The 15,401-nt window shown below is 41.1% G+C and overlaps 1 protein-coding gene across 4 annotated transcripts in view; it reads left to right on the top strand.

The window, feature by feature from the left end:
* dachc (dachshund c) overlaps window positions 1-15,401 on the top strand; it is a 598,354-nt gene that overhangs the window by 203,285 nt on the left and 379,668 nt on the right. For all 4 annotated transcript variants that reach the window (XM_087987941.1, XM_043691358.2, XM_043691362.2 and 1 more), the window contains one exon: window positions 6,588-6,703. In XM_087987941.1, coding sequence (XP_087844067.1) covers window positions 6,588-6,703 — 116 coding nt within the window. The remainder of the gene's footprint in view (window positions 1-6,587; window positions 6,704-15,401) is intronic.

Here is a 15,401-nt window from a genome sequence, read left to right as displayed (position 1 = left end):
GCCCAAGGATGAGGGGGCTGCTTAATGCTCCTTTATTTCCTCCTGTAAAATTTCTGACAGGTCACAGTGTGGGTAGGTGTCAGAAAGGTTATCCTGTGCTGCGGGGAGGGGGTGTGGATTTACATCTCCACTTTCTCAACACTCCCGCCGTCTTCTCCATTCTCCACCCTCCGAAAAAAACACAGCACCGCCCTCAAACCTACCAGGAGGGAGACATAAAATCATAAATGCAACTTTAATTTGCACACGGATGTCAGCCAATGCCTGAACAATATCCTGCCTGTGATAGCCCTGGTTACCTTCGCTGGAGTTGCATGACTCTGAGTTAAGAAGTTGAGGAGTTTATACTTGTCTGAGTTCTGTGCATCAGCCTTGATTCAGTGGGTAATCCTGTTTCTTCTCAGTCACAAGGTTGAAGGTTTCAGTCTTACTCCAGGATGGGAGCACAAAAGATCAAGGCTGAACTGGGAGGTATGGAGGGCTAAATGTCGAGGAGCATCCTTCTCACCCTGAATAATAGTAAATAAAAAGATATCAGTATGGTCACAAAGAACATCATTGTGTTTTACAAACTGAGTTTTTAGAGCATTTTGTGACTATAACTCTAGTGTAATGTGTTTCGTCAGAAGATTGTGGGTTCCTGTCCCACTCCAGAAACATCAGCGCACAATCGAAGACATAACTCTAATACATTATAACATGATATTTGTGTTCTTATGCAACCCAGAATTATTTAAAAAATCAAGTTTTAGAAACAGTGCTTAAAGTGTTGGCAATGTAATCGTGGTACAGCCAATGTACATTTTAAAAATTTGCGCTTCAGGAATAGTGTCCCCAATCTGTCAATCATGGTACGGTGAATTCTCATTAACGAAACACACGTTATAGCAGAATGACCTGTACTAAGAGAGAAACACTGCTGGAGATGTATATCCTTTAGCAAAAGTTAAACAAGGTTAAAATGAGGCCCTATAATAACACATTAAAAATACTGAAATTTAAACAGAAATTGCTGATGTGGTGTTATCTGTGGAGAGAGAAACAGATGCTTCAGATGCTTCAGATGCTTCAGATGGATGATTGTTCAGAACAACAACTATGGGTCTCTGCTTCTCGCTAAGTTGACTTGAATGGAGGAGACATGATAAGTAAGTTTGCAGATGACATTAAATTGGTGGTGTGGTTAACAGCAAGGAGGAAAGCCTTAATTGACAGACAACATAGGGTCAGATAGGCTGAACAGTGGCAAATGAAATTTAATCCTGAAAAGTGTAAGGTAATGCATTTTAGGAAGACAAACTGGCCAATGGAATATACAATGAATGGTAGGAACCTCAAAACTACAGATGCTTAGGGGATTTTGATGTACATGGCTGTAGGTCCTTGATGGCAACAAGACAGGTGGATAAGGTGAATAAGAAGGAGAAAGTGAGGTCTGCAGATGCTGGAGATCAGAGCTGGAAATGTGTTGCTGGAAAAGCGCAGCAGGTCAGGCAGCATCCAGGGAACAGGAGAATCGACGTTTCGGGCAGGGCTTATGCCCGAAACGTCGATTCTCCTGTTCCCTGGATGCTGCCTGACAAGGTGAATAAGAAGGCATATAAGATACTTGACTTCATAAATCAAGGCAATTAAGTACAAAAATGAGGTTAGATGGAGCTGTATATAACGCTATGTCACATCTGGTCACCACACTGAAGAAAAGGTGTGATTATACCAGAGAGAGTGCAGAAGACATTCATCAGCGTGTCACCTGGGCTGGAGTGATTCAACTTTGAAGACAGACTACATAGGTGGATTTGTTTTCCTTGGAGCAACAAGATTGAGGAGTGATCTTATTGAAATGGACAAAGTTCTGAGGGTATAGAGACAGATAGGGAGAAGCTTTTCCCTTTAGCAAAAGGGTAAATAACCACAGGGAAATGCTTTAAGGTAAGGTAGATGGGATTTGAGGAAACCTTTTATTCACCTACAGGGTTGTGGGTATCTGGAACTGATTGCCTAAAGGCATGGTAGAGTCAGAAACCCTTAAGACATTTAAGTACTATTTAGATGGGCACTTGAAATGCCACAGCATACATGGATATTGGCCAAGTGCTGGATAATAGAATTATAATAGGTAGATGTTTGATGACCTCTGTGGGCATCATGGGCCAAAGGACCTCTTTCCATGATATAAAATATTGATGACCGTATGCCTCTAAGAGGACAAAAATAAGCCATAAGAGGCTTTAAGCAAGTACAGAGGTAGTAAAGGAAATGATGAAGATCAAAGGAGAATGCCTATAATATGGTGAAAGACAGAAGAGGTTAAATGTCAAAAAGAATGAAGGTGCAAGACTAAAGAGGATGATACCAGAAGTAGCACAGCAAATTAAACATAATTGCTTATTGTCCCAGGTGAGTGTAAAATATCCCTTGGCTTTTCTTCACAGAGTAGGAAAATTTTCCTCAGTGTCCTGAGCTATATTTCTTCCTCAACCAGCATCAAAAATACAGCTCTACACATGCTGTCTGATCTGATGAATATTTTCAGCAATCACTGTTGTTATTCTTTTTGTATCATGGGAGTACATTGCATTTGTATCACTAAAACTAATGATCTCTTTATTATCTAGTGGCTGTCTGCAGTTGGTTGAGGTGTTAAATCTGTTGCCACTCTTCCTGCAACAGTCACTTCACTTCAAGAAGTACTTCACTAACTGTCAAGTACTCTGGGTATCTGGTGGTCATGTAAGGTGCTATCAAAAGACAGGTTCTTCCTTTCACAGGGGATAATGATTTTTATTGTTTCATCTTTTCTTAAAATACAACTTATTTGATCCCAGGCCATGGGAATGGTGAGAAGATTTCCTTCACAATTTGAATTTGTAGTGAAGTGGTCAACATAGGTCTAGGTATAAGCAACAGTTTGCTCCTCAATTCAGCTTGCTATATACCATAAACATCACTGTGTTAAATATAATGCAGAAAATTACTGAAGGACAATCATGTCAGCAGCTTAAAAAAGGTAGCAACAGAGATGTTGGAGTTTGAAAGAATGTAAAAACAAATCATGAAATTTAATCATCAAAATGTATATCAGTTTTCATAATAAATGATTGCTGGAGGCCAAATATAAGCCATGGCTCAATTGTCGAAGATCTAACAACTGTATAAGCCACAAAGAATGAAACTTGGTACAGTCGTACTGTGTTAGGGCTCATTATGCACTCTCAGCCCCACATGTTCACTTTCGCTCAGCCTGAAATTTTCATAAAAATATCTTTTACTTCAAAATAGCTGAAAATGTTAAAGTCAGTAACGAGCATGTAAGTCTTATTCTTGACGAGATAATTGTAGACTTGTGAGGATTGACAAGTTTCTTCATATAGCTTCCTATAATCAGTGCATTCTTTTTCTTCGTCTCTGACAATGTTCTGTCCAAATGCATCATAAATCATAACTACCTTCTTGGGCAGTGTGTGTGTGTGTGTGAGAGAACTGGATGGCAGCAGTAGAACACACATCCCTGAACTTATCACAAAAGATATTTTGTTTCTGCAGTTGAGGCAGGCAAGCTCTGACTAATATTATGATTTATAACACACTTTAAAGGCATATCATCCTCTGGAAGCTTATACTTAAGATGAAAATTATATGATAGGCATATTCAGAAACATGTAAAGTGATATTGCACTGCTCCAGGTTGCAGCCTATTATTGTCAATAAAGTATTCATAGCACAAACTTGCCTTTATGACTTTTATTAGAATTATTATAAAAATTGAGTTGATTTTGTTTTTTATCCAAAACTATAAGGTCGGGAAATCGCAGCAATTGTTTCTTTCATATACCTATTCAATACTAGTGAATGGCAACAAAAAATGTCAGTAACAAAGACATATTTGACAGAGAGATGAGGAGAATAATGGGTATTTTTTCTTCTCTGTTTTGCAGTCTCAAGTTAAATGGGTCTGGCAATTGTAATTGAGTAATGTGGTTTTCAGTTGTCAGGGGGCTGTAGGTTTCTACCTCTTGTTTTAAAAGAAACAGAAGAGAGGCACATTAGAAAAGATCTTAATTTTCCTCAGATCAAGCCTGCTAGCTTTGATTTATTTCAAGACATTGTGGAAAATCTGTAGCAACTTTTGACTGATTTGCTTTTCTCTGAAAGAAGGTGGTTATTTTCCTTCAGATGTGTGTGAACTGAGAAGTGTTTGATAATTCTAGATCCAAATTAGATGTAGGTAATGCAAGTCTGATGACTGAGACATTAATTAGTCTTTGTGTTCTTTTCTGATCAGTAATAGGCCTTGGGTCTGATGCTATTTTGGTCATAGCCAAACTTTTTTTTTCAGAACTCTTACACAGTCCTCATGGCTTCAAGAATATTCTGTGACACTTCATTAAAGACTTACATTGTTTTTTGGCTTTACTCCTAAAATTGTGCTCCTCAGGGCCAATTGCTCTCAAGCAAAATGATTGTAAGGACAGTTCCTCTTCTCATTTCTCGGCTGTTTTGGACAATCCTCTGCATTTGCTCGCAAGACCTTCTCATTTCAATTTCAAGTTGACTACGTTGCCATTCTCAATCTCCCTCCTGTCCATATCTTTCCAATCTTCTTTCAATCACTTCTTTGGTATTTTCTCATGATTTGGAATTTGGCCAATCCAATCTTGTTGCCTTCCTTTTGATGACATTCACAAATATTCTTTCCTTAATCACCATCCGGAAAATATCTTCATTTCTGTTGTGTTCTTTTCAGCTGACCTGCCCCTTCCTCCTCCAATGCCACATTTGACAATTTTCTAATCTTTGACGTTGTGCTTTTCTCCAGGCCCATATTTCAATCTTGCACAACAGGACACTCCAAATCAAAATGTGAATGTTCTTTTCTGAACATATCTTATCTGGACAATTCTTTTCTTGAAGAGTGCATTATTTTGCTATTCGAGCTCTAACTCATTTACAATTATATTCCAACAAATGCTTCCTAGTCATTTACATTGAAATGCCTACTCCAGCTATTGACCCATTTATGTGTCTGTGTGTGTGAGTGTGACTGTCTGTGTGGAGACTGCACATCCTCCCCGTGTCTGTGTGAATTTCCTCTGGGTGTTCCGGCTTCCTCCCACAGTTCAAAGATGTGCAGGTTAGGTGGATTGGCCATGATAAATTGCCTGTAATGTCCAGTGGTGTGCAGGCTAGGTTGATTAACCATGGGAAATGCAAGGTTATAAGGAAAGGGCAAGGGACTGGGTCTGGGTGGGATGCTCTTTGGAGGATCAGTGTGGACTCGATGAGTTGAATGGCCTGCTTCTACATTACAGGGATTCTATGATTCTATGGTTTATCTTAAATTCAACTTTTCCACTACTGTTTCCTGCAATCGGCATAGAAGAAGGTCAGTTGGTGAAGATGGAGAGATTTGCAGATGATCAGGTCCTAGTTGCCAGCATTACAGAATATCTTCAGACACTAACAGATAAAATGAATGAACAGTTGAAATGTTATGCAATAAAAGTGAATATCAAAACAAAACATCTTGGAGGAACTAATAATGGAAATTAGTAGATGAGACTTTAAGAAAAAAATCAACATAGTGAAGAATTGCTATGTGAATTCTTTATGTCAAAGTTGAAACATTTTCTTCCTGCTTGCATTTATGATATTATTACATGATTATAGTTGTTTGATGTTGTATCTTTAGACTAGGGTTCAGTTTCACCTGGTCCCATCAGGCAGTAAGTAGCGGACAGCAAATTGCCTGCCTGGTTATCCTACACACTTGATACTCTCCTTCATTTTGTGCAGTCAATGTTTCTTGCCCAGCTTAAAACTGACCTCTTACAAGTTTAAATAACTAAAATGATCCCAAAAATATTCATGTTTACCTGTGTGTGTCTAACATACATACAATATATTTAATCATCCTCCCCATCACCACAAATATGGCCATTTACATTAGTCCATTATTGTATGGTCTGCAGATAAGAAAGTGTTATCTGGCAAACAGTGGCAACTGTTGCAGAATAGCTGATCATGGACAATGCCCCCCCCCATTCATTTTCCTCCGCCTCCTAGTTAATTGTCAGATGAGAAAAGTGCAGGAACTAGGAACAAATCTCCTAGAGCTGACATTGCCTTTTAATTTCCCGCAGAATCCTAACATTCAATTCATTTAAACTACGACACATATTTGGCTTTTAAAAGTCCCATAAATCAATATCAAGCTAACTGCAGTAATTATTACAAGTTAGAGCATAATTTTCAAGCTGAAAGCTCCATGTCGAATTTTAGCATATGCAAACTAGGCAATTCTAACATGTATAGATATTAATATTAAGAATCAGGTAACGAGATACCAGCTATGAATAATGCATTAACAGTGGCTGATCTTTATGAAAGAAATGAATTCAGCATGTAATCTAATTAGTAAAGGCAGTCTATTACATCTAGCAAAAAAGCAATCGTCCTTGAAATAAGTTTATTTACAATATCTCTCCCAGCACTTTCCACAACTTCAAAAATGTTACTAACTGATGTCGAATGCTCACTGAATTTAAATGTGTTTATTTTTAATGTGAATTTTTCATTTCTTCCAGTTCCAGGCCAGGAAGACCTCCTAAACGATCTCAGAGTGTTACATCCCCTGAGAACTCCCACATTGTGCCACACAGTGTCCCTGGTCTAATGTCCCCAGGAATGATCCCACCTACAGGTAACTGGCTTTTCGAGAGAATAATCTTTACCTTGCTTGCATGTTGCCTTGAATTAAAGTGAGCACTCGGACACCAAAGCATGCCCTTCAGGTTTTGTATTTTACTCAGGATTAAATAGTGATGAAATAGTGATTTTACTCATGAAATTAAATAGTGAACCCATTCCCCCTTTTGTTGCAATGTGCAGATTCCTTTCATACTTACTGTCAGTAATGATTAATAGAATTTCATTAATTGCTTACACTGTATCCTAGCCTTTCCTTGCTAATGCGGGAGGCAATTTCTAAAAATAAATCCCTCCTCTCTTTCTGTCCTCCGATTTGAGAGGAAGCACTGCTTCAGGAAGTTTCAGGAGATGTTAAAATGTCCCAGTGGGGGTGCTTTACTGATTATTCAGTTAGTGAATGCTCCACCAGAGTGGAACTGAGGTGATTGGAGCTGGAGAATCACTGCTCTGGGTCTTGCTGTATAGTGAGATCAATGGTCTCAGTCTAGCATTATAATTCACTTCAACGCTCCTGTGCTACATGGGGAGAAGGGAGAGAAACTGCCTGGCTTGCTGTTCCACTGGACAGAAAGTGAGATAATAGTCTTATGCTCAGCTGTGAAATCCCTTTGAATTGTATAATCTGACTGAGTATTGGTGAAAAACGACACATTTTATTCATGCTTTTTATCTTGCGCTCCTGAAGACAATTCTCAAGATAGTAAAAGGTAAAGAGCATTAAGACTGTACAACAGATGAATACAGGCAGCACAGTGGCTCAGTGGTTAGCACTGCTGCCTCACAGCACCAGGGACCTGGGTTCGGTTCCAGCCTCGGGTGACTGTCTGTGTGGAGTTTGCACGTTCTCCCCGTGTCTGCATGGATTTCCTCCCGGTGCTCCGGTTTCCTCCCACAGTCCAAAGATGCGCAGGTCAGGTGAATTGGCCATGCTAAATTGCCCAAAGTGCTAGGTACATTAGTCAGAGAGAAATGTGTCTGGGTGGGTTACTCTTTGAAGGGTTAGTGTGGGCTTGTTGAGCCAAAGGGTCTGTTTCCACACTGTAGTGAATCTAATTCAAATAGTACTCCAGAATGGGAATGGGGAGTTTTGACAAGAATTTTCCTCAAGTATTCAAAGTCTTGGACAAATTGTAACAGAATTGTCATAACTCTACAAGAAAATGCTAAGCACCCATGCTTGAACACTCCCAGGAAGATTACTCATCTACTGATGGGAAAAGTTAAATTTCAGGCCAAATTTAAGGTCAAATCTCCAGTGATAGAACTGACACAATGGTGCACAGGTTTGATAACTGTTCCCAGGACTGATCGAAAACTGAGATTGTATGTGGATCTCACTCAATTAAACAGAGGAGTTTGAAGAGAAATCCATTTTATTTCGTCAGTTGAAGATGGTTATCAAAATTGGCAAGAAGCAGGTTTTCTCACTAAATTGGAGGCAAGCTGTGGGTTCTGACAGAGGTACCAGACCAGGATTCAAGATTGCTGACTACATTCATTATATCATTCAGGGACATTACATCAACTATCTACAATTTGGTATTTCCCCTGTACCAGAGACTTTTCAGAGAGTATCGTCTGGAATTCTGGATGGGAAGCTGGGAATCATTGGCACAGAGGCAAAATCTTGGTACATGACAAAGTAAAGAGGGAACATGAATAGAGTGTCAGGGAATTACAAAAGGGCCTTACATTAAATGAGAAATGTCAATTTTCAAGAATGACAATCACCTTTCGAGGATAGTCATTCCAAGAACAAGATGGATCCAAGGAAGACAAGCTTTATTGTCCTTTGAAAGTGGAGTCGCAAGTAGCCAGGATAGTGAAAAAAGCATTTGGTATGCTATCCTTTATTGGTCAGTGCATCCAGTATAGGAGTTGGGAGGTCATGTTGTGACTGCACTGGACATTAGCTAGGTCACTTTTGGAATACTGTGTGCAATTCTGGTCTCTCTGCTATAGGAAGGATTTTATGAAACTTGAAAGCATTCAGAAAAGATTTACAAGGTTGCTGCCAGGATTGGAGGGTTTGAACTGTAGGGAGTGGCTGAATAGGCTGGAGCTATTTTCCCTGGAGCATTGGAGGCTGAGGGGTGACTTTATAGAGGTTTATAAAATCATGATGGTCATGGATAGGGTAATTTTCCCTGGTGTGATGGAGTCCAAACCTTGAGGTGAAAATGTGTTGCTGGAAAAGCGCAGCAGGTCAGGCAGCATCCAGGGAACAGGAGAATCGACGTTTCGGGCATAAGCCCTTCTTCAGGCTTATGCCCGAAATGTCGATTCTCCTGTTCCCTGGATGCTGCCTGACCAGTTGCGCTTTTCCAGCAACACATTTTCAGCTCTGATCTCCAGCATCTACAGACCTCACTTTCTCCTCCAAAACTTGAGGGCATAGGTTTAAGGTGAGAGGGAAAAGATTTAAAAGGTACATAAGGGGTAACTTTTTCACACAGAGGGTAGTGCATGTATGGAATGAGCTGCCAGAGGAAGTGGTGGAGGCTAGTACAATGACAACATTTAAAAAGCATCTGGATGGGTATATGAATAGGAAGGGTTTAGAGGGATATGGGCCAAATGCTTACAAATGGGACTAGATTCATTTAGTATATCTGATCGGCATGAACGAATCGGACCGAAGGATCTGTTTCCATGCTATATCTCTCTATGAGTCTCTGACCATCAATGAATTTCAACCACTGAAGTGTGTAAGTGACATACAGCCCTTCTTCAGTACTGTGAAACAAGTGAGGAACAACTTTGTCTGCAAGGGTGGTTGAAATATAGTGTAGGATATCAAGTGCTGTGTAAGTACCAGGAGCAAAAGGACACTTGACAATAGTGGTAGACTTATTTGTGGACAATACCCGAAATGACAGCAACCTGCCATTACAGCTGATGCCAGGCAGGCAGCACGTGGCTCCTGGAAGTATTCAGTGCCTCTTATTAGGTGCCGGTATCATTTCCATGTCAATTTGGCTATTTGCATCTGATGATGGGGCAGCATGGTGGCTCAGTGGTTTGCACTGCTACCTCACAGCACCATGGTCCCAGGTTTGATTCCTTGGACGACTGTCTGTGTGGAGTTTGCACATTCTCCCTGTGTCTACATGGGTTTCCTCCGGGTGCTCTGGTTTCCTCCCATAGTTCAAAAGACGTGCAGGTCAGGTGAACTGGCTGTGCTAAATTGCCCATAGTGTTAGGTGCATTAGTCAGAGGGAAAAATGGGTCTGGGTGGGTTGCTTTTCGGAGGCTCGGTGTGGACTGGTTGGGCAGAAGGGCCTGTTTCGATACTGTAGGTAATCTAATCTACAAACATTACACAATTTGGGCACACACTCAGCACCCAGAATTCCTACAGGTTTCGCGTCCTCCACCCGACATAAGGCTGTAGGCAGAAGGATGAGCACATATTAAACATTGTAAAATATTTATAATTTTTGCAATTTAATATACCTCCTTGCAAATTTACTCAACGTAGAACTTTCAGTGTCATGGGGAAGAAAAGATGATACAAATCTTGACAGCTAAATATGTTTGGTAGTGTGTGGCAGATTTAATAATTGGCTTAATTTTTAAATTATCAACTGAGGGAATAAAATGTCAGTCAATGTCCAAGCCAAATATTATTTTTAGATGCCTCATTTTCGTGCAAAATGTTTTGGGGGAATTATTATGTATTTCTTCCCACATGTCATAAGCAGATGATGACAAAGGTTTGAAAAGGAATACTCAGACAGGTCTCCATGAGTGCTGTGCTTTCTGCAAGTAGAAGAGGTGAAGGGAGTAAAAGTTTGAACTCTGTGTGCTAAACCATATATCCTTGTTAAAAACTCCAGTATACCATGGAAGTAAATTTATTGAGGTATTGCAACTCATTGTAGTGCACACAAAAATCATGCACTTGATTCCAGAAAGTCATTAATTCCTCTCCCCTGAGTAGCTTTGATTTGAAGCCTCGATGAGAAATAGCATTGGTATTTGTTGCTATGTTGCTGGAACATTTTTATATATTGCATTCAATTGCACCTGCCTGAGAAGAACCTTTCACAAACACTTCCCTATAGAACTGCCTGGGCCTGGTGATGAACAATGAACAAACAGTAGCCATGGAGCGAATATTTGCTTTTGTATACAATGGGAAAATTGCACATGATCTCAAGGTCTCTATTGTACTATAGCAGTTAACATTGAAGACATGAAAGAAAATAGAAGAACCACTTGTTTGCTATTGTGGTTGTTACGCGTTTTGGTCATTGTTATACCATGGTTAGATTAAGTGCGGTTATTGAGGTTTAAAAAGGAATCATAATATTTACGTTCACATGAAATAAATATAGAAGTACTGGGAGTGTTTTCAAATCTAGTCAGCAACCGAAAGGGAATGGTGACTAATATTTTGGGTGTAAGACCAACAGAAAACTTAAAATTATGGGATCGAACTTACCAACTAGCATCTTGTCCACAGATTTATCCACAACAGTTACATGCAGCAAACATATGTCAACAGGCATCATTTTTTGGATCACAAGATCATAGAATTGAATCACACTGCAGGATTGGAATTCAAAAATGGACAAAGCTCGTACTTTAAATGTGCACTTTCAGAGGGCAATGTCTTTTGGATGACAACCTAGCAGCCTACTCGGCTCACACAAAACTCCCAAGGTATAATTTTGAAGAAGAGTAAGCAATCTGCTGATCAAATCACCACTCTTGTCTGTTACAAAAACTCACAAAATGTTCTACGTCCACCACTTTTGGTCCTGAGTGGAGGTCAGTCTATAAAACCAAAAAGATGCTTGTCCTCCATTTACGAGTAATGTGATATGGCACCATCCACCAAAACGCAGCCTGATTGGTTGGCACCACATCTACAAACTTTTAGTCACTCCACCACTGAAGATCAGTAGCAGCAGTGTGTACTATTGGCAGGTTGTATTGCAGAAATTCACCAAAGGATCTTAGACAGCACCTTCTATACTCACGACCACTTGCAACTAAAAGTTCAGGGCGAGCAGATCCGTGACAACACTGCTTTCTGTAAGTTCCCATCAAGCCACTCACCAGCATGGATCAGTACATGGGGCTACGATGTTGTGGCCATAATGGAGACGTGGGTTTCACAGGGGCAGGAATGGTTGCTTGATGTTCCAGGGTTTAGAACATTTGAAAAGAACAGGGAAGGTGGAAAAAGAGGAAGGAGTGTAGCATTGCTAATCAGAGAGTTCATCACAGCTACAGAAATGAAAGTTGTTGAGGAAGGTTTGTCTACTGAGTCAGTATGGGTGGAAGTTAGGAATAGCAAGGGAACAGCCACCGCATTGGGGGTTTTCTACAGACCACCTAATAGCAGTAGAGAGATTGAAGATCTCATAGGCGGGCAGATTCTGGAAAAATGCAAAAGTAGCAGGGTTGTTGTTATGGGTGATTTTAACTTTCCCAATATCGACTGGAACCTCCTCAGTGCAGATGGTTTGGATGGAGCTGTTTTTGTCAGGTGTGTTCAGGAAGGTTTCCTTACTTAGTATGTAGACAGACCAACGAGGGGAGAGGCCATTTTGGATTTGGTGCTTGGCAGCGAGTCAGGACAGGTGTCAGATCTCGCGGTGGAAGAGCACTTTGGTGAAAGTGATCACAACTGCCTCACATTTAGCATAGCCTTGGAGAGTGAAAGGAGCAGTTACTGAGGGAAGATATTTAATTGGGGAAAAGGAAATTATGACATGATCAGACAGGAGTTGGGAAGTACAGACTGGGAGCAATTGTTCCACAGAAAGGGCACAGCAGACATGTGGAGACAATTTAAGGAGTAGTTGTTGTGAGTGATGCACAAATTTGTTCCTCTGAGACAGGTAAGAAGGGGTAAGATTAAGGAACCTTTGATGACGAGAACAGAGGAACTTCTTGTCAAAAGGAAGAAGGCAGCTTGTGTAAGGTGAAAGAAGCAAGGATCTAGCACAGCTTTAGAGGATTGCAGGCCTGCTAGAACGGAGCTCAGAAATGGACTGAGGAGAGCCAGGAGGGGGCACGAGAAAGGCTTGGCAAGATGTATTAGGGAGAACCCAAAGACGTTTTACTCATACGTGAGGTATAAGAGAATGCTCAGGGAGAAGGTAGGCCAATGAGGGATAGCGTAGAGAAATTGTGCGTGGAGTCTGAGCAGATAGGGGAAGTCCCAAATGAGTTTTTTGCTTCGGTTTTCACCAAGGAAAGGGAACTTGTTGTAAATGAAAACTTAGAGGAGCTGGGATACAGTCTTGAAGTCTTGACCAGATCAAGATTGATGAAGTTGATGTGCTAGAAAGTTTGGAAAACATTAAGATTGATAAGTCCCCAGGGCCAGACCAGCTTTACCGTAGGCTGCTCCGGGAAGTGAGAAAGGAGGTTGCTAAGCCGCTGGTGAGGATATTTGCCTCCTCACTCTCCACAGGAGTCGTACAGGAGGATTGGAAGGAGGCAAATGTTGTTCCTCTTATCAAGAAGGGTAATAGGGAAATCCCTGGCAATTACAGACCAGTCAGTCTTACATCTGTGGTCAGCAAAGTTGTGGAAAGAATTCTGAGGGATAGGATTTATGACTATTTGGCAAAGCATAGTGTGATTAAAGGCAATCAGCATGGCTTTGTGAGGGGCAGGTCATGCCTCACAAATCTTATTGAGTTCTTTGAGGAGGTGTCTAGACAGGTCGACAATGGTAGAGCAGTAGATGTGGTGTATGTGGACTTCAGCAAAGCATTTGATAAGGTTCACCATGGTAGGCTCATTCATAAAGTCAGAAAGTATGGGATACAGGGAGATTTGGCTGTCTGGATTCAGAATTGGTTGGCTGACAGAAGGCAGAGAGTGGTTGTAGATGGAAAGTATTCTGCCTGGAGGACAGTGTTGAGTGGGGTCCCGCAGGGCTCTGTTCTTGGGCCTCTGCTCTTTGTAGTTTTTATAAATGACTTGGAATAGGAGGTTGAGGGGTGGGTTAGTAAATTTGCAGATGACACGAAGGTTGGAGGTTTTTTTCGATAGTATAGAGGGTTACTGCAGGCTGCAGCATGACATAGACAGGATGTAGAGCTGGGCTGAGAAATGGCAGATGGAGTTCAACCTGGATAAATGTGAAGTGATGCATTTTGGAAGGTCGACCTCGAATGCTGAATATAGGATTAAAGACAGGATTCTTGGCAGTGTGGAGGAACAGAGGGATCTGGGTGTGCAACTACATAGATCCCTCAAAGTAACCGCCCAAGTGGATAGGGTTGTTAAGAAAGCATATGGTGTTTTGGCTTTCATTAACAGGGGAATTGAGTTTAAGAGCCGTGAGGTTTTGCTGCAGCTCTACAAGTCCCTGGTGAGACCACACTTGGAATATTGTGTCCAGTTCTGGTCGCCTTACTATAGCAAAGATACAGAGGCTTTGGAGAGGGTGCAAAGAAGGTTTACAAGGATGCTGCCTGGACTGGACTGAATAAGCTCGGACTTTCCTCTTTGGAGAGAAGGAGGAAGAGAGGAGGCCTGATCGAGGTGTACAAAATAATGAGAGGAATAGATAGAGTCAATAACCAGAGACTTTTCCCCAGGGCAGGATTGACTGGTACGAGAAATCATAGTTTGAAGATATTAGGAGGAAGGTGTAAAGGAGACATCAGAGGTAGGTTCTTTACGCAGAGAGTTGTGAATGCATGCAATGCGTTGCCAGCTGTGGTGGTGGAAGTGAAGTCATTGGGGACATTTAAACGACTGCTGGACATGCACTTGGATAGCAGTGAGTTGAGGGGTGCGGAGGTTAAGTTACTATATTTTACATTAGGATTAAGTTTCGGCACAACATCGTGGGCCGAAGGGCCTGTTCTGTGCTGTACTTTTCTATTAACTATCTATCTATTAACCATCCTGACTTGGAAATATACAGCTATGCCTTCACTGTCACTCGCTCAAAATCCTGGAAATCCTCCTTCATGGGATTGTGGGTCTATAGTACATGGACTGCAGTGGTTCAAGGAGGCAGCTTACAATCTCCTACTCAAGAACAACAAGGGCAGGCAATAAATGATGGCCCAAACAACTGTGCCCATGTCCCAGTAGTGAAATAAAAATAATACGCTTCATTGCCAGTATGATGCCATATATATATCTTGCAATGACTGGCGGTCTGTATCAAACAACATGTCCCATTGACCATTCACAGCTGGCAGTATGACATGTGGACACAACCAGCCTGTGCTTGTAACTCTGGAAAAAGTATATCCACAATTAGATGTGATACTGCTATTGGATATCATTTCTTAAATAATCGAGATGCTTACACCAGAGACAAATTTAAAATCATTAATCAGACCTGCAGTATGATGCCTTGCACATTCTAAAAGTTAGAACCATAAATACTCAGGACACTGTTTTATGCAAACAAAAAGAATTTGCACTACAGGTCATTCTGCTATAACACACGTTTCATTAATGTGAATTCGCTATAATATGATTGAAGAATTGGGGACACTGTTTCCAAAGGCAGCATGGTGGCTAAGTGGTTATCACTGGTGCCTCACAGCAACAGGGACCTGGCTTTGATTCCAACCTCGGGCAACTTTCTGTGTGGAGTTTGCATATTCACTCCATGACTGCTTGGGTTTTCTCTGGGTGCTCAGGTTTCCTCCCACAGGCCGAAGATGTGCAAGTTAGGTGAATTGGCCATGCTAAAT

This window comes from Chiloscyllium plagiosum, unplaced genomic scaffold, assembly GCF_037043375.1.
Source record: "Chiloscyllium plagiosum isolate Xiang-an unplaced genomic scaffold, Cpla_swu_hap1 HiC_scaffold_6, whole genome shotgun sequence".
Lineage (NCBI taxonomy): Eukaryota > Metazoa > Chordata > Chondrichthyes > Orectolobiformes > Hemiscylliidae > Chiloscyllium > Chiloscyllium plagiosum.
The sequence above is the reverse complement of the archived record's forward strand: the minus strand, read 5'-3'. Positions and strand labels throughout refer to the sequence as shown.